General features: G+C 38.6%; 1 protein-coding gene across 4 annotated transcripts; it reads left to right on the top strand.

The window, feature by feature from the left end:
* Nucleotides 1-447: 447 nt before the first annotated feature.
* LOC311299703 (major histocompatibility complex class I-related gene protein-like) lies at nt 448-27,307 on the top strand. 4 transcript variants are annotated; one of them, XM_084423489.1, is made up of 8 exons: nt 448-711; nt 9,557-9,817; nt 23,789-24,067; nt 24,628-24,900; nt 26,072-26,170; nt 26,293-26,316; nt 26,602-26,641; nt 26,722-27,307. In XM_084423489.1, the coding sequence occupies exons 1-7, from the start codon at nt 663-665 to the stop codon at nt 26,628-26,630; spliced, it is 1,014 nt and encodes a 337-aa protein (XP_084279615.1). In that variant the 5' UTR covers nt 448-662; the 3' UTR covers nt 26,631-26,641; nt 26,722-27,307. The 4 variants fall into 4 exon arrangements, with proteins under 4 accessions (XP_084279615.1, XP_084279617.1, XP_084279614.1 ...); XM_084423491.1 differs by having other exon boundaries at nt 457-711; nt 26,791-27,307; XM_084423488.1 differs by lacking the exon at nt 448-711 and adding an exon at nt 7,995-8,246.

Below are 27,307 nucleotides of genomic sequence, written 5' to 3'. Positions count from 1 at the left end.
GTTTAGTGATGGTTCATTTTTGTTGTAAAAAAAGTTATTAATTTAGTTAATTTATATATTAATTTACAAGTACAGACTCCTAATATAAAGTATGACCAAGTAGGCCAATGAAGACCAAGCTGACCAGTGAAATAGCTTCACCTATATGGGTGTCTTAGGCCATCATTTTGGTGTAATTGAGTGGCAGTTTCTCTCTGCAGATGATGAGGTTGTGACATGTGACAGCCTGGGAAGAAATACACAATTAAGTTTAGCGTTATAATGGATCTCTTCAATTTGTTTATGTAAAAATGATTGTTTGAAAAGTAGCAAAAATAGACAATGAGCCATTTACAATATCAGTGAAAGGAAAAAGTGATATAAAGTCATGGCATGTTTTTTTTGTTGCTTTTTTCTACTGGGTATGTTTTATGTCTATATTTTGCTCTGTCGCCGATCAGCACAGTTGAGTTCCGCGTAGTAGCATGTGACGTTGTAAGTGCAGAATTTACTGGCTGGGAATTCAGAGCTTGTTTAGGCGTTGGCGTGGACTACAGACATTTTTAACCGTCGAAAATTAAGATCGACGTTTGTTACAAATATTCAAAGTGATTTCTCTAAAACGATTTTTTTCATCTAATACGATTTTTTCATCTAATAAGAGCTATCTTTCAGGACTAAGAATGCTGGTATTAGTGATTCTGCTTCTCGGAGTTCATCTCACCTATGCTGGTGAGTAAGTTAGTTGGTTATTTTAATTTTACAGTAGCCTATAGTGCCAGTGTAAGAGTTTTGTTATTCGCATTTTTTCCGGAAATAGCCTGCATGTCTTTGACGCATGGAACACATTTTAATAGCATATTCTTCTTTAATATTCCGTTTTTAAAAAATAAATAAATACATGGAGGCTAAATTATTTTATTTTATTTTTTCAATTTTTTGATGTAGGTTATTTAAGATCTTATTCAGATATTTAGGCTACATTTTGATGCCATATGAAATCCTTTAATGGAAAAAAATATATTATTTGATTAGTAGCTATATAATGTTTTATTTTATCAAATAATCATTGTATTTGTGGCTTTATTGTTTTAAGTGCTTTTTTGTTTGTTTGTTTTTTGTTTATAAATGAGCAGGCTAGGCTACTTTGTTGTTTCATGCAGTTTCGTTTCTAACCTCAGCAGCGGCTTTTTACCTAGAAACAGATGATGGCCTAGGCTACTTGCTTTATGGTTCGGCCATGTTCTGTTAATAAAACATAACAACATGTTGTGGCCAAAACAGCTATTTTCGGTTTCGGGGAGAAATGGTTTTGAAGGGCTGAAAGTAGTGTACAAAACACGTTTAATAAGCGCTTAATTCTCTGATGGCATGTTTTGACTGTGTTCTTGCACAGAACGTGGCTTGTCAGGTGTGTGGTGTGGACAGCAGCTCTGGATTGACAATATTAGCCTAATTTCTCGATTTTAATTGGTAGGCCTAAAGATGGATTACGGATTGCTAAAACACATTTCTCAAAACTATCATCCACTTTGTAAAAACCTTAAACACAAAACCAGATCTTCAAACTTACATTCAGAGAACCTCTGACTCTTCTGGCAAAATCAAACAATTGCCTTTAAACCATTTTATCTGTGCTCAAAATCAAACAATGCTTTCAGATCATGCACACGAGTTTTGAAAAAACGAGACAGAATCCAAAGCATGCAGTTACAGAGAAAAAAATATTGTAACAAAGTGAACACATTTTTTGCAATTACGCAAAAAAAAGTATAGCAATGACAACTTACAGTAGTAAGATGAAGAAATTGTATACTGTATGCACTGCAGTACTGAACATTGTATAGTATTGAATGTCTGTATATTCAGCACTTGCATACTGTGAAAATACAGTGAACCAACTGCAAAGCCAAAAAGGTTACAGTTCCAGCCTTGCTCTTTCTCGTCCTCATCCTCTTCCTCCTTTTTCACCACCTCTTACACGTACTCTTCCTCCTCTCCGTCTTATATTGTTTCCGTCCATTGTTGGTCTCAACATTCAGTGCAACATTTTGAGTCAGTTTTGGGACTCTGAACTGACTTGTACTGTTGGTTTGGTCACATCATTAGAATTGTGTGAACAATTTTGAGTCGTTGTGTGTAAACGATGACAACTGTGTTGTAGTTGTGTGTGTTTAACTTTTGCCTGCCTGTGTTTAGCATATTTTTGAAACATAAGTGCATCACTGTGTTTTAGTGAGTGAGAATGTGTTTAGAGTTTTGCAAAAAGATTGCATGAGATTTGCAAACAGTGTTTTAACTCCCTGAACTTGTTTAATGTTTTACAGAAAGAGTGATTTATTCAACACATTGGTTTAAGCCATTGAGCCATTGTATACAAACTCCAATGAACCCCTTTCCCCAACACCACCCCATTTCATTCTGTGCATTTTGATTCAGAGTGGTATTGCTCAGTCTTTGTGGGTCCAGTAGAAGTAAATAGGGAAATAGGGTTACAACCCTCGCCTGCTCAGACATGATGTTTATTTTTAGGTGGAAGTTTTGAGTAAATATTATATCATAAATTAAAAGAAAATCTGTTGATAAAGATGACACCAGCATGCTTTAACCTGATCAGAAAATCAGATAATAATAATCCTGAGGTGAAATGATGACTTTTTATTTAGGCTATTATTGTTTGTTTGTCCTTTTATGTATGTTTATGTACTTTTAAGACTTACAACTTAAGCTGCCACCTCAACACCTTCTCCTACAATGAGAATATTAGGCCTATTATTATTATTTTTTATTATTATTATTATTACCTCTACTACAGTAAACATCCTCAATGGTGTCCTCAGAAGCATGCATTTATCAACAAATACAGTAAATATGATTTGGAACTGTCTGTAATTCCACTCTTCAACTATAAGTCAACTATAATATTTATATAGACAATTTACCAAAAAATGTATGGACACACCTGTAGACTAGTGTTGGAGCTACATTAGTTTGCTGGGTTTTCCTTTGTCCCCACATATCTCCACTGATCAACATCAGTTGCCTCTCTGATGACTGCAGTTCTGTTGGCCACAAAGGTATAGAATCGCCGGCTTTCATTCGATATATATTTAAGGACTGTTGTGCTGTCGGTCCAGAAAACTGACTTCTCCAGCCTAAGTTGCAACTCCTTCTGTAGCATGCGGTCTACTCTAACACAAGGACTGCAGCTGTTAGCTCCAGGCGAGGAATTGTTGTATGCTTCAGCGGAGCAACTCTGGCCTTCCCCATCATAAATGCAACATGCACTTTATTATCCCGTTCCAGTCTTAAGTAAGAGACAGCTCCATACCCAACCTCACTGGCATCAGAGAAGTGGTGAAGCTGTACAGTGACAGGGTTGCCAAAGTCATTAGGCTTAATGCAACGATCAATCTTGAACTTTGCCACCTTCTGGAGATCTTCCAACCAGCCAGCCCATTGCTTAGCGAGAACATGGGGAATATCTTCGTCCCACCCAAGATTTCTTTTACAGAGTTCCTGCAGTAACAACTTAGCCATCATGCTGAATGGAGCAAGGAAGCCCAATGGGTCATAGAGGGAGCTGACCACCGAAAGAATTCCTCTTCTCGTCTGTGGTTGCTCTTGTGCTGAGGCCTTAAATCCAAATTGGTCAGTCTCAACGTACCACTGTAGTCCTAATGTACGTTCAACAGGAAGTTGATCTGTATCCAAATCCAGCTCCATCATGTCTTTTGCTCTGTGGCCTCTGTGGCCCAACACTGCACGACTATTGCTGACCCACTTTGACAGAGTGAATCCTCCTTTCTAACAAAGTGCAGTTAAATCCTGGATCATTTTCCTAGCTTCCTCTTCTGAGGCCATTGAACGGAGGCAATCAACGACATAAAAATTGTTTTTCACTGTACTCACAACCTCTGGAGGGAAGTGTTCTGCATTGTCATCTGCAGTTTTCCTCAAGGCATAATTGGCACAGCTTGGCGATGATGCAGCTCCAAATAGATGTACCTTCATTCGGTTTTCCTGCGAAGCCTGTGCAGTGTCACCACCTGGCCACCAGAGGAAGCGTCAAGTGGAATGAGGGCAGAAGATCTCCTGAACAGAAGGAGATGGATGATGGGACCTGATTTCCTTTATAAGTCCAAGGATGGGTGGCCTCTTTGCTTTGCTCTCAACGAAGGCGGTCGCATTTTTCTACCCTCCTCTCCCTTATCTTCCCTGCTTTGCTCCTCTCGTCTCGTCTACTGTCTTGTACTTTGAGAGACTCTCTCCGCACTACTCTACAAATTAAGAAATTATGGATTTGATCAACTGGTCTCTCAACGCAATTGACACCATCTTCTCGACGAGAAGCTTGGGTTCGGGGGAACCTAACTGCCCTGACGGAACGTTCGCAGCTGGCTACACGATGGACGCATGGGCGAAGTGGCGGGTCGTGTGTCTGGCGGCTCTTTCCGTGGAGGACGTTGAAGATATCTACCTATTCGGAACCATGATAACAGGTTTTCTGCTGTTTGGATTAGGCATTGCCCTGGTTTATCGAGGAATTAAGAAGACGGTGACAGCTGTCCAAAGCCCCACAAGGCTGCCCGTTATGATTGAAGTGGGCAGAGCTGTTGGCACTCAGACTGTGACTATGAACCACAATATGGATAACATCATGGAGAAGCTCACAGCTTTGCAAAGGCAAATTGATCGTTTCGGAGACCCAAATGGACCAGGAGCTGTGTAAATTGGAATGCGGCTACTCGTCCCAAGACCAAACAACCACAATCTTATCTTTTGGCCCCCCTCTATCAGCACTGGCCTTGGCCGAGGCCGCTGCTGGAACAACAACTCCCTCTGGAGAGAGCACTGCAGCGAGACGCTCTCGTTCCTTCCCCGACTCCACACTGACACCTGCTGATTGTTGACTCTGTCTGGGACCTGATCAAGGTTGTCTCCATGGCAATTGCTGTGTTTCGCTATGACATCCTGCGGACTGAGGCACCTAGATTGGGATGTCAGGCAAAGCGACTCTTCAGGCCTACACATACACGAACTCTTACATAGATACAGATATGCAATCACCCTCCCCCACCCCCCATCCCACGCCTTCGACGCTTTTTACCACCAGTTTGTCAGGCGGGTCTGTGACCAGCGCCGAAATGGCTGCAGGACCGGATGGCTGCCTGCCTTTGCTGGATTACCTCCAACCCCTCCCCCCTCACCCCTCCCCTGTTGCAAGTCTTGTGTGTTCATGTTGTGTACTGATTATGTGCAAATTGCTGAGGTGTTTTACTGTCCCCAAACTGTACTCCCTATTGGAGCATAGTCTGGGGGTTGCCTTTTTTTCTCCTCAACTCTCCTCATGTTATGCTGTATTCTTACTAATTTCAGGTCGGTCCTAAATTGCATTTCGTTGCCTTGTACCTGTACTTGTGTAATGACAATAAATTGAATCTAATCTAATCTAATCTAAATTAGATGTAGACCTTCAGGTGATCATCCGGTATGTACAACATCAACGGTTTAAGGATGAAATTACCTCGCTGCAGAGTGGTGTGAAATCCATATCCAAGGACAGTCCACTGTACAAATTGGACCCAGTGATGGATGGTGAGATTCTCAGAGTGGGTGGTCGATTAAGCAAAGCCTCACTGCCAGTGGAATCCAAGCGTCCTGCTATTCTGTCAAAAGACCTGTATGTATCGACACTAATTCTGTGCCACTTTCATCAGCAGATATGTCATGCTGGAAAAAATTATATGTTGTCCAGTTTAATGCAGAAGTATTGGATTATAAATGCAAACTCTGCTGCCACTTATGCTGTCATATCAGATTGTGTTGTTTGCAGACGCAACAGAGGAAGACTCCTTGAACAAAAAATGGCGGACTTACCTGCTGAAAGAGTGTTGCCTGATGAAGCCCCTTTCACTCCTATTTAAGGGCCCATTGAAGTTAAAAGAAGCAGATGTCTTCTCAAAAGATACGGAGTACTCTTCACCTGTATGACCAGCCGTGCTGTACACTTGGAAGTAGCATACACATTGGATACAGACTCCTGTATAAATTCAGTGAGAAGATTCATCTGCAGACGAGGCCCAGTTTCAACTCTCAGGTCTGACAATGGAACTAACTTTGTTGGAGCCAGCCTTGTGCTCAAGGAGAGTATGACTGCTCTGAATCATGGTAAAATTCAAAGAGAGTTTCTTCAGGACGACATAGAATGGAGATTTAACACCCCATCAGCTTCCCATCAAGGTGCCGTTTGGGAGTGACTGATTCGCTCAGTGAAGAGTGTTCTTACCTCAGTCCTTAAACAGCAGACCCTGGACGATGAAGCACTCCAAACAATTTTTTGCGAAGTTGAAGCAATATTGAATGATAGGCCTATTACAAGGGCCTCAGATGATTCAAATGACCTGGAAGCTTTGACGCCAAATCACATTCTGTGAAAAGTAAACCAATTATGCCACCAGGATTGTTTGACAGAAATGATGTCAGAAAAAGATGGAAGCAGATACAGTACATGGCAGAACTCTTCTGGAAGAGATGGATTTCTGAGTACCTGCCATTGATGCAACAGAGACAAAAATGGACAGCACTACGAAGAAACCTTATACCTGGAGATGTTGTTCTTGTGGCAGATGCTACAGCTTCAAGAGGATCTTGGATGATGGGGAAAGTTTTGGATGTCAGATCAGATGTAAATGGGGTTGTGCGCTCTGTCCGCCTCCAAACGAAGACCAGCATCTTAGAGAGGCCTGTAACGAAGCTGTGCCTGCTGCTGGAGGCAGCAGTGTGATCGCATGAACTGACTCTCTCTCTTTCTCTTTGTCTACCTCTATCATTCTCTTTCTTTCTCTTTTCCTTGCAGGTGCGGCAAGACATCTGTGCCTGATATAGTTAGAATACATAGTGTGTAGCTCCGTTTTGAGAGTTTAGTAATTGTGATAATGCACAATTAGGGGCCGGAGTGTTGGAGCTACATTAGTTTGCTTTCAGTAATGTTGTTAATTAATTTGTTTACTATTATGATTTTGCTCAGATTAGTAATATATATTTTGGTAATATTCTTTTGTTTGTTTGTTTAGTTAATTGTTTTTATTTATATGTTTATTTTTGGTTAGTTTAATAACTACAATGTTTGATTTAGACACCTGAGGGTCGAGTGGGCACAGGTAAAGGTAAATATAGGTAGGAAGTAGGAGGTGGCCTGTAGCACCTGGGTGATGGGCATATGTTTTTTTACCAGCGCGAGAGATGCTGTATTGTTTGCTCAGTTACCAACCACAAACCCTGAATCCAGCCTGGAATTTTATTTTATTTCTTACCTGCGTGCATCACCTGCCCAGGGTGCTAGAAGTTGTCGTTTAAAAGTTTAATTTCTTTTTGTTTGTTGACAAACGGCCACTACAACTAGTATTTTCAAGAATAAAAAATGTCTCAGTGCATTCTATTAGGACACTAAGAGAAGAGAATATGTCTCATATATTAGGCCTATCATACATCCAATACATCCATAGATTCTCCGTTATCCTCTGTATGGGTCGCAGACTAGCGGGAATGCTGGAGCCCAGCCTATACCCCACCGTATCGTGCCAGTCTGGGCTGGGGAAACCCTCTGTCCTTTCTTTTTTTCTTTCTTTATTTTTTCTTTTTTTTATTGAAGAAATATCAAAACAAACAATAAGCTACAAGTACAGTACAATACAATACATTTCAAATGCTTGGGGGAGGTAGGCTATAAACAGTATTAGAGGAATACTTTAAAGAGTGTAGCTTGTACAATTCAAATAGCTTTTTGTTTCTTCGAGGGCAAGATTGACTCAATATAAGGCTTCACTTCATTTTTAAATGCAATTAAAAATGTTTTTTTTTTCCACCTGAAAATTTTAATTTATGAATGTGAAATTTAGCCATCAAAATAAAAAATGCTGCATGTAATTTGTGGAGGAAAACATGAGCTCTATTATAGCTACATATTCACTGAATTAATATTTTGCTTTCACTTTCATCATCAACCCAGTTAAGGAAGTACCTCGTAGTAACTTGTGACGTTGAAGGTATATGGAATATCTATTGGCTGGAATTTCAGAGGCTATTTAGCCGTTCGCTCAGAGTCCTCAGACACATTTCACCAGTTTACAGTCGACAACTGAGACGTTTAGAACAAATATTCCAAGTCATTTTTTCTAGAAATGAAACGAAAACTGTTTCTCAGGCGACAGCAAAGATGCGATCTGTTGTGCTTTTGCTCCTCGGAGCTCACATTGCCTATGCTGGTGAGTAAATTATATTAATATGACAGTAGAAGCTGCATGTAGCCTATTTGTAAGAGTGGAGTTTGGCAAATTATTCTATTACACTAAAAATACCTCCATGAACAGCCCATGTTTAGTCAAAGTTTCGTGTTATTGACACTTTCCAAAAATTGGAAACGTTTAGGCCTATACCCAGAGGCCGATGACGAACTACTTGCTAAACCAACTAAACAGTGGTCTACTTTTAATAAAAACTATATAATTTTTATAATATATTAAGTATATATATATATATTTATCATGTATTGGAATAAAGCCCATTAATAGAAAAAAAAAAAAAAGAAGGAAATCCTGCCGTTTAAAAGAACCAATTAACAACTGGAAAAAAAATCGCCAGGGAGAAATTGACTTCAGCCTTTTTGTCCACTAGATGGCAATATAAGGCCACAAATCAACCCTTCATTCCGGCTAATAATAATAATTATTATTATTTTTCTGTGAAATAGACTAATTGGGTATTAAAAATCATTATTGTTACATTTTTGCTTTTTTCATTCCATTATTGCAGCTTTCAAATAATACATTCAGTAATATATTTGTCTTTTTTTACATTCATCATCTTTGCTTGCAGTGATATCTTGAAATCTGTATATAACTTATCCACAGTGTGTATTGTATGTAGATGCATGTCTTATTATCTGTATTCTTGTGTTATATATTGGACTCAGAGCTCCTTGGCCAATAAAGCTGTTTCTGAGTCGATATTATTCTAATCAAAAGCACATCTTGCTATATTTTTAGTATAATAACTGACAAGGTCTCATTAAATGTGGTAACTCAGAAAACATTGGGTTACATTTTATTTTAGTGTCTGAGAGTTACAGTGTAATTTTACATTTAAGTACTGAGTAGTAATAATTAAGTAAATGTACTTACTATAGGGTTATGATTAGGGTGTGGTTTAGGATTAGTTGCAAGTAATTTTGCTAAATTTATAGTAATTATTATAGTAACTAGGCTACATGTATACTAAAGTAAAGTGTTGCCAAACTTTGAATATAAACATAATTAACCTACATGTGAAGGGGAAAGAATTTGTATCAAATGAAATATTGCAATATAGATAATTGTTTTCAACTAGATATAGTTGTATAGCAATATATATAATTGTTTATTATGGAATTGATTATTTTTTTAATAAAGGATAATGATCAATCTTAGTATTCATGTAATTCTGAATTGTGTAATTTTTGAACAAGCTGTAAGCAAGGATGTCTAATTTGAGATGATTACTAAAATTCCAATCTTCCTGTTTGTGTCTCTGTCCACAGGAACACACTCTCTGAAATACTTCTACACTGGTGTGTCTGGAGACATTGACTTCCCAGAGTTCACTGCGGTTGGTCTGGTGGATGATGTGCAGATTATGTACTTTGATAGCAAGGCAATGAAAGCTGTGCCAAAGACAGAGTGGATGAGACAGAGTGTGGGAGAAGATTACTGGGACAGAGAGACTCAGATCGGCATTGGCAAACATCAGTTCTTCAAAAACAACATCCAGGTCGCAAAGGAGCGGTTTAACCAGTCAAAGGGTAAGTTGGTAACAAAACTAACAGACAAAGCCAATATGATCAAATACAGATTTTGGTAGTATTACTGGCTAGTGAAATATTTTTTCCCATTCTCAAAAGCATGTAAATGATTAACTAGTGCATAATTTAATGGATAATCACTTACAGATTTAAGTACAGCTAGCATTCCTTTATTCTGTTGATTGTCTGCGCAGAATAATATACTGTTAGCCCATAATAATGTGAATGCTTCAATCATTCTTTTGCTCTAAATCTCAAACTCCAACCAACACTGATAAATAATGCAATGTTGTTGATTGAGGGAAATGTCAAGGTCTGATGCTTTATTTTATTATTTTCAGTATTGATGGTGTGTTTATCAGTCAAACACTAACATCCATACAAATGCATTTAAAATAAGCGCACACATGTTTATTTGTTTATTTGGGTTTCAGTTTAGCATGCGTAGTATGGGACAGAAGGAGAAGAGTTCATTTAGACCATTAAATATGTGTGTGTATAGACAAAGAGATTGGTAAATACTTTGCCTAAGTCCATCAGTTAAAAGATTTAAATCCATCAGGTAAATTTAGAAGAATGAGATCAGATACTGAAGTATTTTATGTACTTAAAATTAAAGATAAAATTAAAGACTTTTCTGTAAGGAAAATAAATGCGCTTGAGAACTTTGTTAGAGACCAGACTAAACACGCTTTCTGTGAAAGGCTGTATTTCAATTTAGGACACTTTTATAATTAATTTATCTTTATGACTTTGGCAAAGCGTGCTAAAATCAGAACAGAAAACTACCAAACTGAATCAACTAAGTCGAGTCTCCTGTGTGCAAGTCTCCATGTGTTACTAAATGTAGAGTATTCTAGATCAATCTCTTATAAGGTTCCATTTCATTCAGGACGCTGTCTTAAGGCTAGAATACACTCCTCGACTTTTGCCCAGATTTACTAGCCTGGATGCCAGCCGAACTTAGCCCCGCCCACAACTTTTAAGGAAGGGGAACTTCGGTCTGGACTTGATCCGTTGTGAAGCAAGTATGCCAGAACCAAAGCTGTTCGGACCAATCAAATTGTCAGGGTGGGCTTTTATGGACAGATGATCAACAGTAACGTAATCATCCACGTCACAAAAGAGCGCGTGGGTTGAACTTGTTTACAACAAAGAATGACTGCCGCTGGAGAATTTAGATGTGTAGATTCAGCCATCGCTTCTGTTATAGAAGATGTAGACAACACATTCATTTTAAAAGAGGAATAGAAAACCGCGAACCGTGATCAAGGTGTCGATGGGAAATATGTTTTTGCCGTCCTTCCTACGGGATTCGGCAGAAGTTTAATTTATCAGCTGGCCCCGGATTGGTTGTAGGTCTATCCAATTGAGTGCAGAGGCATTTTCTTTCCTGGTTCGGTTGAAACACGCCCCATAATCACAGCCCAATGGAGCAGTATCAGACTCATATTCTGACTAGAATATGAGTATGACAACGTCAGACTACAGATTTACAGTCTGGACAAGTTGATGCTTGTTGCCGAAAGTCTGAACCAGTCTGCAGATTTGAGTTGACAGATTTCACAGAAAATCATGTAGTGTATGATGGGCCCAGACTGTCCATCCAGTCAGAGGATATCAGACATGTTTGATTTTTTAAGATGATTTTAGAACACATATTGTTTTCATTTGTCACACGTCTCCTAGAAACAAGGCAAGTGTTTCTGCACGTGTTTGTTGTGTCCGTATAATGACTTGAATATCTGGTTGTGTGTGATCCTCAGCCGTTTAGCGTATGATGCCCACTTTTTCCTCTGTAACTATTTACAAAAGCTGTAATTCGCACAAGATTAGTATTATCTGGGGACCTTGTGTGCTTTAGAAATTACCCGCCCTCATCTAAATTTTGTGTGGTGCATTCGCACGGGATAAGCGAAGCCTATGATTTTACTCGAATTTACTGACTTGTCTCCCGGAAATTATGTCAATAGGCTATTGCTTGGAAATATCTTGTCGTTATAGGTCTAACTGTATGAGAAATCATAAACAGAATAATGTTCTTTACCACATGCTGCTATACATGCCATCAATCTCCATCTAATCATTCTTTTTCTTTTCGCTCTTCTGATGGTTTTCAGTTTTCTCTTGTTGCAAATTGCATAATCACACTGACGTTAAACAAAGCTAGACAATGAACAGAGAGAAACACACCTGAACTGAACTAACACAATCAATTAGAAACCATAGTGACAAACAAGGAGAGAACTGAATTAATATACAGACTAGTCGCAGTGGTTCCCAAACCTGTCCTGAAGGCCCCCCAACACTGCACGTTTTCTTTGTCTCCCTAATCAAACACACCTGATTCAACTCATCAGCTCATTATCACATGGGTTAATGAGCTGATGAGTTGAATCAGGTGTGTTTGATTAGGGAGACAAAGAAAATGTGCAGTGCTGGGGGGCCTTCAGGACAGGTTTGGGAACCACTGGAATAGAGGATGAACAGAGATGAACAGAGAAACAGATCCAAGAACAAACTCAAAACCTGACAGTTTTAACATCTGTTCAGATTTAAGTATTTAAGTATGTTATTAAGATTATTAATTTTACTGACTATCTTTTCGAATCAGACTAACAGTTTCCCCACAGCAGATGATAAAAACTCTCAAAAATCCCATAATACTGACAGAATGTTAAAACGACTTAGTCTGTTCAAACTCCAATTGTCAAAAAATTCTAATGTAACCAGACACACATCTTTCTTTGGTCTTTCTGTTAGCAGACGCTCTGACTGCTGTCTTTGATAGAACCTACAACAATTTGCTTTTATTTACCTACAATATTTATTTCACAGAAATCTGCAGTGACCAATAGATACACGCCATCATGTGTCAGGGTTCTGCCCTGACAGTCTTGACAGTCTTGTCTCTGTTCAATGTTTCTTTGTTTGTCTTGTGCCTGAGCACATGGCTTTGTCTTTGTTTGTGTTGGCCATTTGCTCCTCTTGTCCCGCCCCCTTGTCCTCTTTCACTAATTGTGCTCACCTGATCCTCATGTGCTCTTGTCCCTTTATATTGTGCCTCTTTCCCTCATGTCTTTGGTGGTTCGTTTTATGTGTTGTCTGCATTCATTGTGTGCATGCATTCTCACTTGTCAGTCAGTGCTAGATTTAGTTTCTGTCAGTTCTAGCTTTGTGTTTGTTTTGATTTTAAATCTAGTCAAGTTCTAGTCTTTATCTTGATCTAGTTCTTCCAAGTTTTATTTTTGGTTTCAGTACAGAAATTTTTAATATTTCTCATGAAATTTGTTTTAGATTGGTCATTGTTTTTAGGCTTAAATTAGACTTTGACGAACAGATTTTACCTGGTCATTCATATGTTTTTACTGACTTCTTTACTATCCGTTTTGTTAAAAGTGTTATGCTTACACTTGGCAACATAAATGGATCTCCGCAAATCTAATATAAATTGAATATTTAATTCCCACGCTATATGCAAATTCACATTCACGTCAATGAAAGCAAGATATGAGCTGCATTTTATTTATCATTAGCTAATTTCAAGAGTAGCATCAGCACTGATAAGATAATTTAGTGTCACTACTTTTAATGAAGACAACTGTATGTTGAGTGTCAGGATGTGAGCTGAACTTTCAGTTTCATTTGTGGCAGTTTGCACGTCGGCTTGCTGAAGAGATGCTCAGCCATATCTGTGGCAATGAGTGTTGTATCAGCGCTGTCATATCTGTAAACATGGAGCCGTTATAACGTGCTCTTGCATGTTAATTATTTAGGAGTAATTTAGGAGTATTTTGTTCAGTTTCATCTGGAATATGAAAAAGTATCCTCTCTGTCAAAGGCCATTTACCTCACGACTGGATAGTTTTCCAATCAGAAAAAACAAATGACCAGGTAAACATGAACGGAGTTTCCACATGCACCACATTCATTTTAATGTTTAATAAGGACTCTATATATTTGGTTGAAATTTATAGCAATAACTTTTTACAGCGGAATAAGCTGTAAGCTGTCAGTCGGTACTTGTGTGTGCAGTGGTCATGGCAATGGTTTGTTAGAGCTGCTCACTTTCATTGACTTAAGCAGTTTAATTCTCACACTTTAATAGTATTTATAAATCCTAACTTAATAAAACAAGCTGTTACTACGAGGATTTATTACATCAAAATGTAGTTCTGTATGTAGGTGGGAGGTAGGCTACTTTATCTGAATGAAGTACATACACCTCTCTCGTGTTTGCTTGCGTGCCAGCGATTAACCCTCTGCGTGCCAATGTTGGCACGCGTGCCTTAGGTTGCCGACCCCTGGTTTACATCATTCATACTGACAAGCAGCCTTTGGAGTTTCATCTTTGGCAGTTCCCAAGCAACTCCATAGCAACCAAACAGAGTACCCTAGCAACAGTTTAGCAAGACCTATATCTCTGCATCAAACATCATATAGAGATGGGGGTTGGCCCTTTTTACTAAATCATGGTAAATAATGCTAGAACGTGGTAAATCGTGGTAAATCATTATAGAAACATGGTACATCATACTACAATCTGGTAAATCATACTAGAATGTGGTAAATCATGGTAAACTATGCTAGGAACATGGTAAATCATTGTAAACTAGTAAATCATGCTAGAATCATAGTAAATCATGCTAAAACATGGTAAATCATGGTAAACCATGCTAGCAACGTGGTAAATCATGTTATCATCATGCTAGCAAAATGCTCCAGATGAAACGCTGTTCATTCATTTATCTGTGATTCAAGAAATCTCTCGCTTTTTCCCCACGTTTTAGTCAATCTCCTGCTCATCAGAAGTGTGAGTTCACACACACGTACAGTTGAGGATCATTGATGTTGATCTGCTGAACTCAGTGTGTGTAGAAGAGTCTCCTGCAGAGTTCAGCTCCAGCTCTGCTCTCTCACACACCGGACTGTCATCGTTCAGTAATCCTGAGACTGAGATCGGCTGATTCTGTGTGATTCAGTGAGACTGGAGCTCAACTCTGCAGGATGATGATGATCCTCCAGGAGTAGATCAAATACTGCTGATTTACACTGTTATTGTGGTAAATTGAGTCACTCTTAAACCGTGCGAAGAGTCTTAATAAGTATCACTATTTAAGATTATTCATTTTATTGACTATATGTTTTCTTACTGATTAGACTAACGGTTTTCCAACAGCACATTATAAAACTCTCAAAAATCCCATAGACAGAATTCAAACTCCAACTGAAACTCCAACTGTCAAAAAATTCAAATGTAACCAGAAACACAAATTAAAGATTTTAATATCATGTAACAGAGTAAATCACCTCAGAAACTCTGCTCTCCGCTGTCGGGAAAACTGTCCTTTCTACTGTCTCCATCAGTTTAATCATAGTTGTGATGTCCGCCATATGATGCATGATAGAAACACAAGACGAGATGAATATGCAAACTCACCTCAGACTTTACTCAACAGAAGCTCGCTAAGCATACAGACATAACCAAACAAACCCAGAGCATGGATTCAGAAACAGACCTCAATAATAGAACAAAGATGTCTGCTATCCTGATATACAACAATAGTAAAGAGATACAAGGAGTGTAAAAGAAGCTCAATAGATGAGCAAGGATGGGAATCGTAAAGTTTAACAATTCTGTTTCTGAGACACAGTTTCGGTTCATTAATCGATCCATTATGTCACGTTTTGGTGTTGTTCATGTCATGTGATTCCCTGCTTGTCATGTGATCCTGCCATGCGTTCCCTTGTCTGATGTGTCATGTTGTCATTGGTTCATTGTTCACCGTTGTCCCTTTCTTGTCATTAGTCTTGTGTGTATTTAAGCCCTCGTGTTTGTCATGTGTCTTTGTCAAGTTTTGTTCCACTGTTTGGTAAGCGTCATGTCTTGTTGTGAGTTCATGCCTCGCCACGCTTTTGTTTTATGTTTGATCTTCTGTTTCTAAATAAACGGCACTTGTGTTCTCATCTACACTTGCCTCCAGTGGATCCCTTACACATTAATGATTCTTTAAAAATAATTGATCCTAAGAATCAACAAACATACTAAACAAAACAATATTACTTTTGGCAACATTTCTTTTTTAATTAAAGTACCATTTATTATGACAGAACACTCTTCCTAATGTGTGTCTTTAACAACCAGTCAGTAACTTCACTAATTTAAGTCACACAAGCCTAAAATACACACAATACAGTCACAGTTCACGTTTTTTTTTTATTGGACATGATGAAAATCATATTAATCCGCTGCAGTGAATAAGTCAACAACTGCTGTGACTGATTCAGTCAGTGAGAGATTCAGTCAAACCGATTTTTCAGAGCGGTTCAAAAGAGTCATTGATTTGTGAGTGTAATGTGCTGAGGAAGACAGGCGAAGACGAGGATCTAAACGCAAGGTTTTAATGAAATAACACATAAAACAAATAATAAAGAACTTCAGGGATAAAGAAACAAAACCACAAGAATGACAAGACTAGAAGCAACCCTTACAACAACAACTGACAAGGTAACAAGTGAAACACAAGGGCTATAAATACACCGGGACAAACAAGCTAAACAAGATAACAAGGGGGTGTGGTTAATAGGGGTTATGCGCAACATACTTCCGGGTTCTACAAAACAGGTTTAACTACTTCCGGTCGTCAGCTACTGAGGTAAACACAGCGTAGGAATGGTGACCTTTTATAGCCGGTGTTTACAGGAGCTACCCATTCTATCCATTTCAGATGTACATCGTATTGCCAAACGGACTTCCAGAGCCCCGAGTACTCCGTTAAATAAAGGATTTAAGTTTTACGCCTCCTCATTTAGGCCTATTCATGATTATGAAGGTATGTAAGTTAGTATATGTAGCTTTTGCTAATGGCACCCGATGTAGAGTTAGCTAACTATCAGTAAGTTAGTTTAGACTTGTATGCTATCATAGTAGTTTAACCTCTTATATTTGCTTGCAGACGGTTAAAACAATCAAATCAAGACTGCATTTTATTTTTTTATAAAAAAAATTTTTCTGATACTTAAGCATTCGTGACATTTTTATTAAAACAGAAATAAGAATTGTGTTCTAAAAAAAAGCACAAAATAAGTTACTTCAGAGATAACCTACCGCTGCAGATGCGTACGGTAATGCAAACCGGAAATGTTTATACCCGTTTTCCGGTTTGAGCGTTGGGCGTTCCGCATAACCCCTATTGGAAACACCTGGGGAGACTAATCAACATGAAAAACTACAAAGGACTACAAAACATGGCACAGAACAGGAAATAACAAAAGTGCACACCAGACAAGGGAAACACAGGACAGGACTCATGACAGTGAGTCACATTACACTGATCTTTTGTTTTCGTACGTGATCGTATGTTTGCTGTCGTGTTCGAGAACATCGCAATAGAAATCATGTTGTGTGTTTATTGTCTTTGTGTTATTTCACATCTCTCTCATCATAATAAATTCAGACGATAAACTCACATCTCAGTTAAATAATCATTTCTTTTGCTGTGTTGCTGTAGATTCAGCGGATAGAAAACACTGTCAGAGTATTTCAGCACAGCATCTGTCAGCGTCAGTGGAAGACGAACCGACTGAAAGAAATGTCAGAAATCATTCAGTTCATATTTGTAAGAAAAGAAACAAGCTCTTTTTTAGAGACAGAGGTGAAAGAGTGAAAAGGTTTGAGAAGTATCTCTGACTGTTGTGTTTGATAAACCGACAACAATTCACTCATTTCTTTCACAGAAATCTGTGGTGACGGTTTAATCAATAGATACACGCCATTATGTGTGTTACGTTTTTGTCTATCACAGTGTAGACTTTCTATTGGATTCTATTGTTGTTATACTGAGCTAATGATGAGCTAAACTTAAAGGGTTAGTTCACCCAAAAATTAAAGTTTTGTCATTTACTTACTCACGTCGTTCCAAACCCGTAAGACTTCCTTTCATCTTTGAAACACAAATGAAGATATTTTTAATGAAATGTGAGAGATTTCTGTCCCTGCACTGAAAGTCTCTTCTACAAGAACTACTGAAGTTTCTTCTCGTGCATCAAGCAAGTTCAGTTGAGCTTCTGTTGTGTTCGCTTATCAATGTTTATATGTGAATAAAAGACTGAATTAAATCTGTTCATCATATAAAGCAATTATGTCTCTTCAGAAGACTTGGATCAATCAGCTCGATTCATATGGATTTATTTTATGTTCTCTTCATGAATGTTTTTAACCGTCAGAGTTTTGGTTCAACAGTCTTTCAATGGAGGGACAGAAATCTCTCAGATTTTCTTTTAAATATCTTCATTTGTGTTTCAAAGATAAACAAAAGTCTTATTACTTTGGAATGACATGAGGGGGAGTAATTGACCGTTCGCAAAAGCCACGCCCCCTAGTTATTGTTACTACGCCCGTCAAACAATTGAGAACCAGACATAGCCATGGCTGGGTTGAGCTCCATACCTATTGGTATAAGTGATTGGTTTTGGAGTAATGCAGCAGACATATCCTCCAGGGCACGACAGAAAGGGCACGACAGAAAGGGCTGCAATCTAGTTTAGGTTACAAAGATTCAGTTTCTACCTGTTCTATCAGAGGTATGACAGGTTAGCTATGCTAGCTAAGCTAAGGATGACGACCAACCTAACAAGTAACGTTATTAGCCTACAGTTTCCCCACCTCTCACGTTTAACCTTTCATCATCGCATATGTTCTACGTGTCTTTAAACATTTCATACTGCACTCGCTCGCTCGCTTTGGACGCGCGAATGGATTCAGAATGTTCAAGCGTCGAACTCGACGCGATACACGCGAATTTGACGCTCTATTCGCGTTTGGTGTGAACGCAGCATAATGAACAGGCTCCGATGTCAAGATTGCAATGCTGTTGTGTGTGTGTGTGTGTGTGTGTCAGTGATGCGCGGGTTAATGTATAAACAACCCGCACCCGACCGACGTTTTAAACTAACCCGCCCGCAACTCGGACCGCAAAAAAAAGAAAAAGAAAATATTGTACCCGACCCGCTTCCTGACCCGCATTTTTTAAAAGTAGCCTAGTAAATGCTCATCGTTGCGTCGTTGGGAAAAAAAAGAATATAGCCTAGGCTATTCTAATTTTGTCAAGAATTATAAAAAATCGTCAATAAGCTCATAATTTGTAAATAGTCTAAACGTTTAGTTTTAACAACAATTTTAAAAAGCTGGCTATGTCTATTTTGATGTTTCTGTGCAAGTTTAGCAGACAGTGAGGTTCGGGTTTGTTCCGATCAGAGCTCGTGAGCGGAGAGCTGTACCTATTCCGCTCCGCTCACTCATTCCGCAGGGTCGCTCACTCAACCCAGAATGGCCTGCTGGTTCGAAAATATATGGAATAAGGGCTACCTCCGACTAATTATTTTTTTTTCTATTCGACTAGTAGTTTTTAATTTAAGCCATTCGTGGACAAATCGCCCCTTTATATTAATTTAATTAGCCTACTTAAATAGGCTATAGCCTATGGATAATAAGCGTTATGACAGCACGCATAAAGCTTGCCACAAAGAACCGGTTAAAGTAATGATTATGAATGTGTCTAAATTAGCAAGGAGACATTTAATTGTTTAGTAATAAACTGGTGTTTTCTGTGTCGCTGCAAAGATGAAGTTGACAATTCGGACTCGCCATGAACGCCAGAGAGAAATGCACATTTCATTTGGATTACATAATCAGAGAGTAGCCTATTTATTTTGGTTTGAATATTTTCGTTTAAAAGTAGACAATTGATTGATAAAACATTGATCAAAATTAAGATACAATTCATACAAAACGAAAATCTTTTAAAAAGAGTTTTCAATAAAACAAAACGTCGTCAAAATCATGTTTTACCAAAAACAGGGCCGTTGCTAGGAGGGCGCCAGCGCCTCTGCCTCTCAGCGGCTCTGCCTCGCGAGTGGATGATGATAGCCCCGAAGACGCCTAGCAATGATAGCCTATACATTAGTGGTAGTATACCTTTAGTTAAGTTATACCTTAAGAGTCTTCGTAGCGCGCTAATAGACAATATTTTCGGAAAATGCAGCCCAGGTATGATGCGTAATGGAGATTCCAAAGCGCTCTTCTTTGGTCAGAACCATGGAGAGCGATCGCGGATAGGTCCATCCTATGCACCGAAACTTTTAACAATGCAACAAAATATTTAAAGAGCATCAAGCTATTGAAATCTATATTATGTATACGCACGCACAGATAATAACAGCTATATTAGTCAATATATTTTTTTTATTAAGTTAAGCAGTGATTGGATAACGTTTTTTTATTTTTTTATTTAACGTTTTTAATTTAAGGCCCACCCACAATTGGTCTGGCTTATTCAAAACTGAAATCCTGGCGCCGTGCCTGGTTGGTCGTGCCAGTTTTGTGGCTATCAAATGTGTAAATAGCATCGCAAGAACACATGACAAAACCAGCACTTTGGTCATCATCTTTCATTATTTCGGCAAATGTCTCCCACACTCACACAGCTTCCACTCCCCAGTCTTCACCTTTTCTCTTGCCGCCTCCATCTCTACCTGCAGACTGAGCTCGTGCGTCATCATACTTCTTGCCAGTTATTCAGCCAATAAAGTGTAGGCCTATGTATTTCATTAAAAATAGTGTCTAGTAATATATAAATTACAAAGGTTTAATTGGCATCTTTATTTCAAACGACCCAACCGACCGCGACCCGAATATCATTAAAAATATTTTTGGATGACTCGTAACCGCGGGTGACCGCGGGTGACCGCGGGTGACCGCAGGCACCCGCTCATTTCGGATCAACCCGCGCATCACTGGTGTGTGTGTGTCAGAGAGAGAGAGGCACGGGCGCGATCGAACAGTGGAAACAAAAATAAATACTCCGTCATTTTATTCATACAGAACATCATTAAAACTGCAAAGTGTTGTAAGAGTAACTTACTTAAACTACTTATTGATAACTGATGCTAAGTTAGCTCGCTAGCTTTACTTACAGCAGACATGTGTATGCTTATTAATCTTCGAGGCATTTAGCTGTGAGTGAGGTCTCCCACAGTGCTTAATCCATTGTCGGCATCTTTCCGCTTGGGTCTTGGGTTTTGGAAAGGCAAAAAAAAACGACCCCTCCCTCTAAACTTTTGGGGTACCTGGAGTCAGACTTGCAGGTGCCATAGGCGCATCGTTTCACCATCTTGCTGAAATCGCAATGTTTGACGGAGGTGCTTCTCCTTAGTTACAGTTGCTGAGCTAGGATTGGACGAGGACCGTTTGAGAGCGGGGTTTTGCGAAAGGTCAATTGTTGGGTTTCCATGTTTTCTGGGTACTTATAGATTGTTAAAAAATACCCCGTTAAATTTACGGTAAAAACTGGCAGCTGTCGTTGCCAGAAATTCCCTTAAAATGCCTTGATAACATCACAATAATACAGGAGGCACAGTAGAGAGACACATGATAGTTCATTGTAAGTGTTGTAAGGCCTGTTCATAAAACATGGTCAACACTCGTATATTATAGACGCATGCACAGAGTCACACTCAAACACGAAACACCATCAGGGAAACACACACGAAACTAAAATAATGCAATAAACATTAACTAAGTAACAAATGTAACACAAAACACACTAATGTACATTACTGATAACAAAAATAACAAAAAACTAAATTATTTATTTAAAAAAACAATCATATGATGTGTAACGCAGTAACTTTTGGGAATGTTCTTTTACTGTTCGTAAATACCCTAGCAACCGCATAGCAACACCCTAGCAACCACCCAGAGTACCCTAGCAACTACATAGCAACACACTAGCAACCTCCCCAACTACCTTATTAACCACATAGAAACATCCTAGCAACCACCCCATAATACCCTAGCAATTACAAAGCAAAACCCTAGCAACCACCTTGCAAACATTCAAAACATCCTGGCAACCACATAGCAACCAACAAGAATGCCCTAGCTACTTCATAGCAACACCCAGGCAAACCTTTGGTAACCATCCAAAACACCCTAGGTAGGAACTGCATAGCAACCATGCAGAACACCCTAGCAACTGCCTAGCAACCACAAAGCAGTACAGTAGTAACCACCTAGCAACCATCCAGAACATCCTAGCAATGGCTAGCAATGCCCTTGAAACCAAACTTAACACCATAGCAAATACATAGCAGTCTATTTATTTGTTTGTCTGAGAACGGGACATGGCAAAACACCTCCAGAGCCCAGAGGCTTAAAACCTTCAAACTTCAAGCTTTTTAAAATACTGTACTTCACAATTCAAACTGCTTCAAACTTCAAGCTTTTTGAACAAAAAAGTACTTTTTTCTTTAACGGGACCTAAAAATGTCCCCACAATATATACATTTTTTTTTTAAAATCAGATTTTACATTGTGGGACATTTTGTGTCCCACAAGGAATACCTGAACTCCATACAATCTATACAACACACTCAAACACACACACACAAACGGTTTGTCTCTCATCAATGACCAAATGAACACTCATTAATGTCACTGATGATCGTCTGATATTGGCTGGTGTCTCTGTGTTGTTGTTCTTCTACATCTGTTTGGTCTTAATCATGAATCTAGTTCCTGTTAACCCTTTCCTGCCTGTGTTTTCTCCTCTGCACTGCTGATGGATGTCGTCTAGAGCAGCTGTTGCTGGATTGTGGCACATTCATTTATTCTTTTACTCCGACTGAACAAAGAAAATTTGCTCTTCTTTCTAGAATCTACTCACATGAGACGGTGGTCAAGGGTGAAATAGGTCAGTTTCGACAGTATCCCAGATTAAAAAAGAAAAGAAAATACGAACACATGAAGCACACAGGCTGGGGATTCTGTAGAATGAACTCTTATGAACTGTTATCATGGTAAAGTTGAGTCACCCATCAACTGTGTGAAGAGTCTTGATCATTTTGCACGAGATTAACCAAACAGAGGTTTGTAACCAGAGTAAGTTACTTTAGAGACATCTGCTCTGAAAAACTACTCTTTCTAATGTTTCTATGAGATTATTCACAATAAAACAGAAAAAGCAGGGAAACGGATGAGTAGGGGTGGGAATTGTATAAGGTTTAACAGTTCTGGTTCTGAGACACAGATCTGGTGCAGTGAATAATTCAACAACCACTTTAGGTCAGTGAGAGATTCAGTCAAACTGATCATTTAAAACAAAGACCAACTGATTAAAAAGAGACCATTTTAAAGAGATTTTTAAGAGACCATTAAAAACTGGTCCATAAGAACCAGTTGCCATTATTATTCAATACACAGCTGTGCAGATACACACACATGCACATACTGTCACGGTCACGTTCTTCTGTCTTCTTCTTCTTCTATAATTTTTATTGGCAGTTTGCAGTCAAAGTGCATTACCGCCATCTACTGGGCTGAGTTCTTCTGTCTTCGTCTGTGTGTGCGCAGTACACTTCCCAGAGTCCTCAGTCACCTGCACCTGGTCCTCTTCATCATCATCATCATCATCACCGTCACCTGTCTTCACTCATTATCTTCTGTGTATTTAAGTTCCTGTCTTTCATTTGTCTTTTGTTAGTCAATGTTTTATGTTAGGCGATCTTTGCCTGAGCACATGCTCCCTGTTCCTTGTTTTTGTGAGCTTGTGAATTAAAACCTTGGATTACTTCATCTGCGAGTTTGCCTCCTACTTCATCTACCCTGCAGCCTGACACATACTTTGTGAATGCTATATTATGGAACCAGTGAAGACATTACAATATAAATCCATGTTGTTTGTTTATTGTCTTTGTTTTATTTCTCAGCATCTGTTCTCTTTTTCTCTCATCATAATAAACTCATGACTCAGCTAAAATATTATTTATCTTTTTTTATAGAATGGAGGCTAAAATACAAAAAAAATATGTTCAGTCAAATATGTTGGGACTTTCTGATTGACTGATAATTTTAATTTGATTGTATGAATTGATTAATAATACAGATACATTCAAACTGTCTGTTTTCCTCAGGTGTGCACACATACCAGGAAATGTTGGGCTGTGAGTGGGATGATCAGACTAAAGCAACAGATGCGTTCCGGCAGTATGGATATGATGGAGAGGACTTTCTGACTCTGGATTTGAAGGAGATGAGATGGATTTCCCCAGTGCAGCAAGCAATCCCCACTGTACAGAAGTGGAACAAGAATACAGCCCTTGCTGAGAATGACAGAAATTACTTCAGCACTGTGTGCATTGAGTGGCTGCAGAAGTATGTGAACTATGGAAAGAGCAGCCTGCAAAGAAAAGGTACATCAGTTCTTATCCAACATTTATTATAAAGCCCTACATGTTCTGTAAAAAAAAAAAATGTACACTAGAATTGTCATTGTAAAAATAGTTTTGTCACTTGAGATATCTTACAATGCTGTAGTGTTCTTTCCTTCAGAGTAGATTGTTTTGATTATTTTAAGCAATACAGATCATGTGGTTTGCTTGTAGATATGAATTAAAATGTATTCTTTAAATGACTTACTATAAAAGATCCAGGAAAAGCATGTTAATCTAATCCCGTCAATTATAAACCGGCTAGAAAACCATAAGCTAAAGTAGGCATTATGTGTTGTAGTGGCTGAAGCTCAGTGTTCAGGTACAGGTTACTGTACAGACTCCTTAAGTTAAGAAAACCCTAAGATTACTTGTGTGTTTAGTTACTCGATGTGACAAAGTTTCATTGAAGACCAGAGACTGCAGGAAGACTGACAGTAGCCTAATTTTGAGATAAGTAGAATCTGGATGAGCAGGTGCTTTAAAATTGTCTTGTTTGGGAAGACGTCAAAATTGTGTGTTCTCTCTCTCTCTCTCTCCAGTCTCTCCTCAGGTGTCTCTGTTGCAGAAGTCTTCCTCTTCTTCAGTGATGTGTCATGCTACAGGTTTTTACCCCAGTGGAGTAACAATCACCTGGTTGAAAAATGGACAAGAGCATCATGAGGATGTGGATCTTGGTGAACTTCTTCCCAACGAGGACGGAACCTTCCAAAAGACGAGTACCATCAGAGTTACACCTGATGACAGGAAGAACAACCAGTTCAGCTGTGTGGTGGAACATCAGGGTGAAACCATCAGAGAGATACTGACAGATGGTAAGATGTTAATCATCTATGAAAAGAGTGATTGTCTTGATGATTAGACCAGGATATTATAAAATGTTCATGGAAATGATTTGCTTTATGCTTAAAGGGGGAAGGGGGGAAATGCTCATTTTCACTCAATCTCCTGTTAATCTTGAGTACCTATAGAGTAGTATTGCATCCTTCATATCTCCAAAAAGTCTTTAGTTTTATTATATTTATAAAAGACAGATAGGCTGTACCGAGTCTTTCTGGAAAAAAACGGGCGTCTGGAGGCGTGCCGTGCGGCCGGTGGTAAAGCTGTGCTAACCGAGCTAACAACACACAGAGACATTTTAAGCAGTTTTACTCACCGCATGCTACAGCGAACCTTTATCAATGTGACTGCTCGATCCTTAAGCATTAGACGATCTGCAAATCCGTCGATCTGGGCTTTGTTTATAAAACAATCATCGTCGAAATGCAGGGAACAAACAGTCTCGCACAACTCCGTTTTTGCGTACCGTACCGATACTAAAATGTGACGTGAAAACACTGCAGATCACTCACTGATTGGTCAGACAGAATCATCACTACCAGCGTCATTGTATTTACAACACGAGACACTAAACCCGCTAGCCAGTAGACAACAGCCAACGCTGTAGCGCCTGTTTTAAAAGTATTTGAGCTACAGCCGAACCGTTCCGCGCCGAGTCGAACCGAACCGAGCCGTACCATGCAGTGGAAAAGCGCCAATACTGCCTCTCTCTCTCTCTCTCTCTCTCTCTCTCTCTCTCTCTCTGTCTCTGTCTGTCTGTCTGTCTGTCTGGTCTACGAGTGCGCGCGCGCGGTCTTCCGGGAGAAGTGCCCTTAGGACCCATATAAGGAAATTCCGCCCCATCTTACGTGACACAGACCCATACTCGAAAAAAACTTTCCGAAAATTGTGACAAACTGGAAGGACAATTTTTGGCACAGAAATACTCCTTCAAATGTACAATTTCATTTTTGAAACTTTGTCCATGTTTAGCATGGGAATCCAACTCTTTAACAGTGTAAAAAACTCAGTATGCATGAAATAGCATTTCACCCCCCCCCTTTAAAAACCTGTTCAGGAATGTGTTAAAGTGTCACAAACAATATTCTATTAGATAGTGATGTACTGCAGACATAATCTGATGTTTTCCTCTAATCATATTCTCAGATTCTTTTCCCATTGGCATCATTGTTGGAGTTGTTGCTGCTCTGATCCTGTTGGTTGTCAGTGGTGTGGTAGTGTTTGTGGTGTATCGGAGAAAGAAAGGTGACACATTGTCTCATATTTTATCATTATCTCCGTATTGACTACATTGTACGTTTCACACATTTGTATGCTGCACTGATAGGTGAAATAACTGACAATCCACCTCTCTGGTTGTTTTTCAGACTTTAAACCCGTTCCTCAGAACCGTAAGTTCCTCATAATCTCTTTGATCATAACATATTTATAATAGATGGGCTCTGCCATTTATTACTAGTATATATTATGTACCATGTTCTTATTTAAATCTGTTAATTAGTTTTAAGTAATGTAAATTCATATAATAAATCAAAATAGATGTTGTGTATCATATTATATTTTTCTCTAATGTAACTAAAACTAATAAATATGACATTGTTTAAATATGTAATGCCACTGCTAATTGTAGGAGCTGTCTGTTGTATTATTTTTGTAATTTTCTTTTTCTGTTGTAGAATCTGATGATGGATCAAATAGATCCTAAAGCACAAAGATGTAAGTGTTATTTTTATTATTCATCAGTGCAACTGTCAGTCATGTAAAATTAATGAAGTGCAATATGTTTGTCATTTTAGGAGACCAGATGAGTGCGAGAGATGAAGTTGAAAAAATTAGGCTAATCCTGCTGTTCATCTTTCTTGCAGAACTACATGTGAACACACCTATGGTGGGATTGATCTGTCTTATGGTTCTAGATTGATTACATCTGAAAATAAGTTTTTGTTTATCTACTGAAACATTTAGATAACTTTATATAAACTTTAAAATGATCTAGAGATTGGAACTTTTTTTTTCTTTCCATCGATTAGATAAAATCAATATGATTTTGCATTTTATTCCTTAAATGGGGTTAATAGGTTTGTTCTGTTTGTAGATTTCATTTGTTTGTGTTTTAAAAGATTTAGATAAGTACTGTACTTACTTATTTGTACTGTACTTACTTACATTATACTGTACTTATTTGATTCTTGTTAAATAATTGTATGCTGTACCATTAAACTTTTACATGAATGTCTGAACAGTACAGTAAAATATAGATATTTTCCTTTATTTGAGGTTGGTACATATAAATTAAATTGAATAAATGTTTTTGTAAATTGGTTGCCTTTAGTTGTAATGTGGTTTTGATTCTTTTAAAATAAATAAACCTCACAAAAAGGA

Source organism: Rutilus rutilus (assembly GCF_951802725.1).
Source record: "Rutilus rutilus genome assembly, chromosome: 11".
Classification (NCBI taxonomy): Eukaryota; Metazoa; Chordata; class Actinopteri; order Cypriniformes; family Leuciscidae; genus Rutilus; species Rutilus rutilus.
Note: the sequence above shows the minus strand (reverse complement) of the source record. Positions and strands in the feature narration are given on the sequence as shown.

What these genes read in the sequence shown, in the direction of transcription:
- LOC311299703 (XM_084423489.1), top strand. Translation starts at nt 663, where the DNA reads ATGCTGGTATTAGTGATTCTGCTTCTCGGAGTTCATCTCACCTATGCT. An exon ending in AGTTCATCTCACCTATGCTG is followed by an intron (nt 712 to 9,556) that starts GTGAGTAAGTTA and finishes CTCTGTCCACAG; the next exon opens with GAACACACTCTCTGAAATAC. An exon ending in CAGAGAGATACTGACAGATG is followed by an intron (nt 24,901 to 26,071) that starts GTAAGATGTTAA and finishes TCATATTCTCAG; the next exon opens with ATTCTTTTCCCATTGGCATC.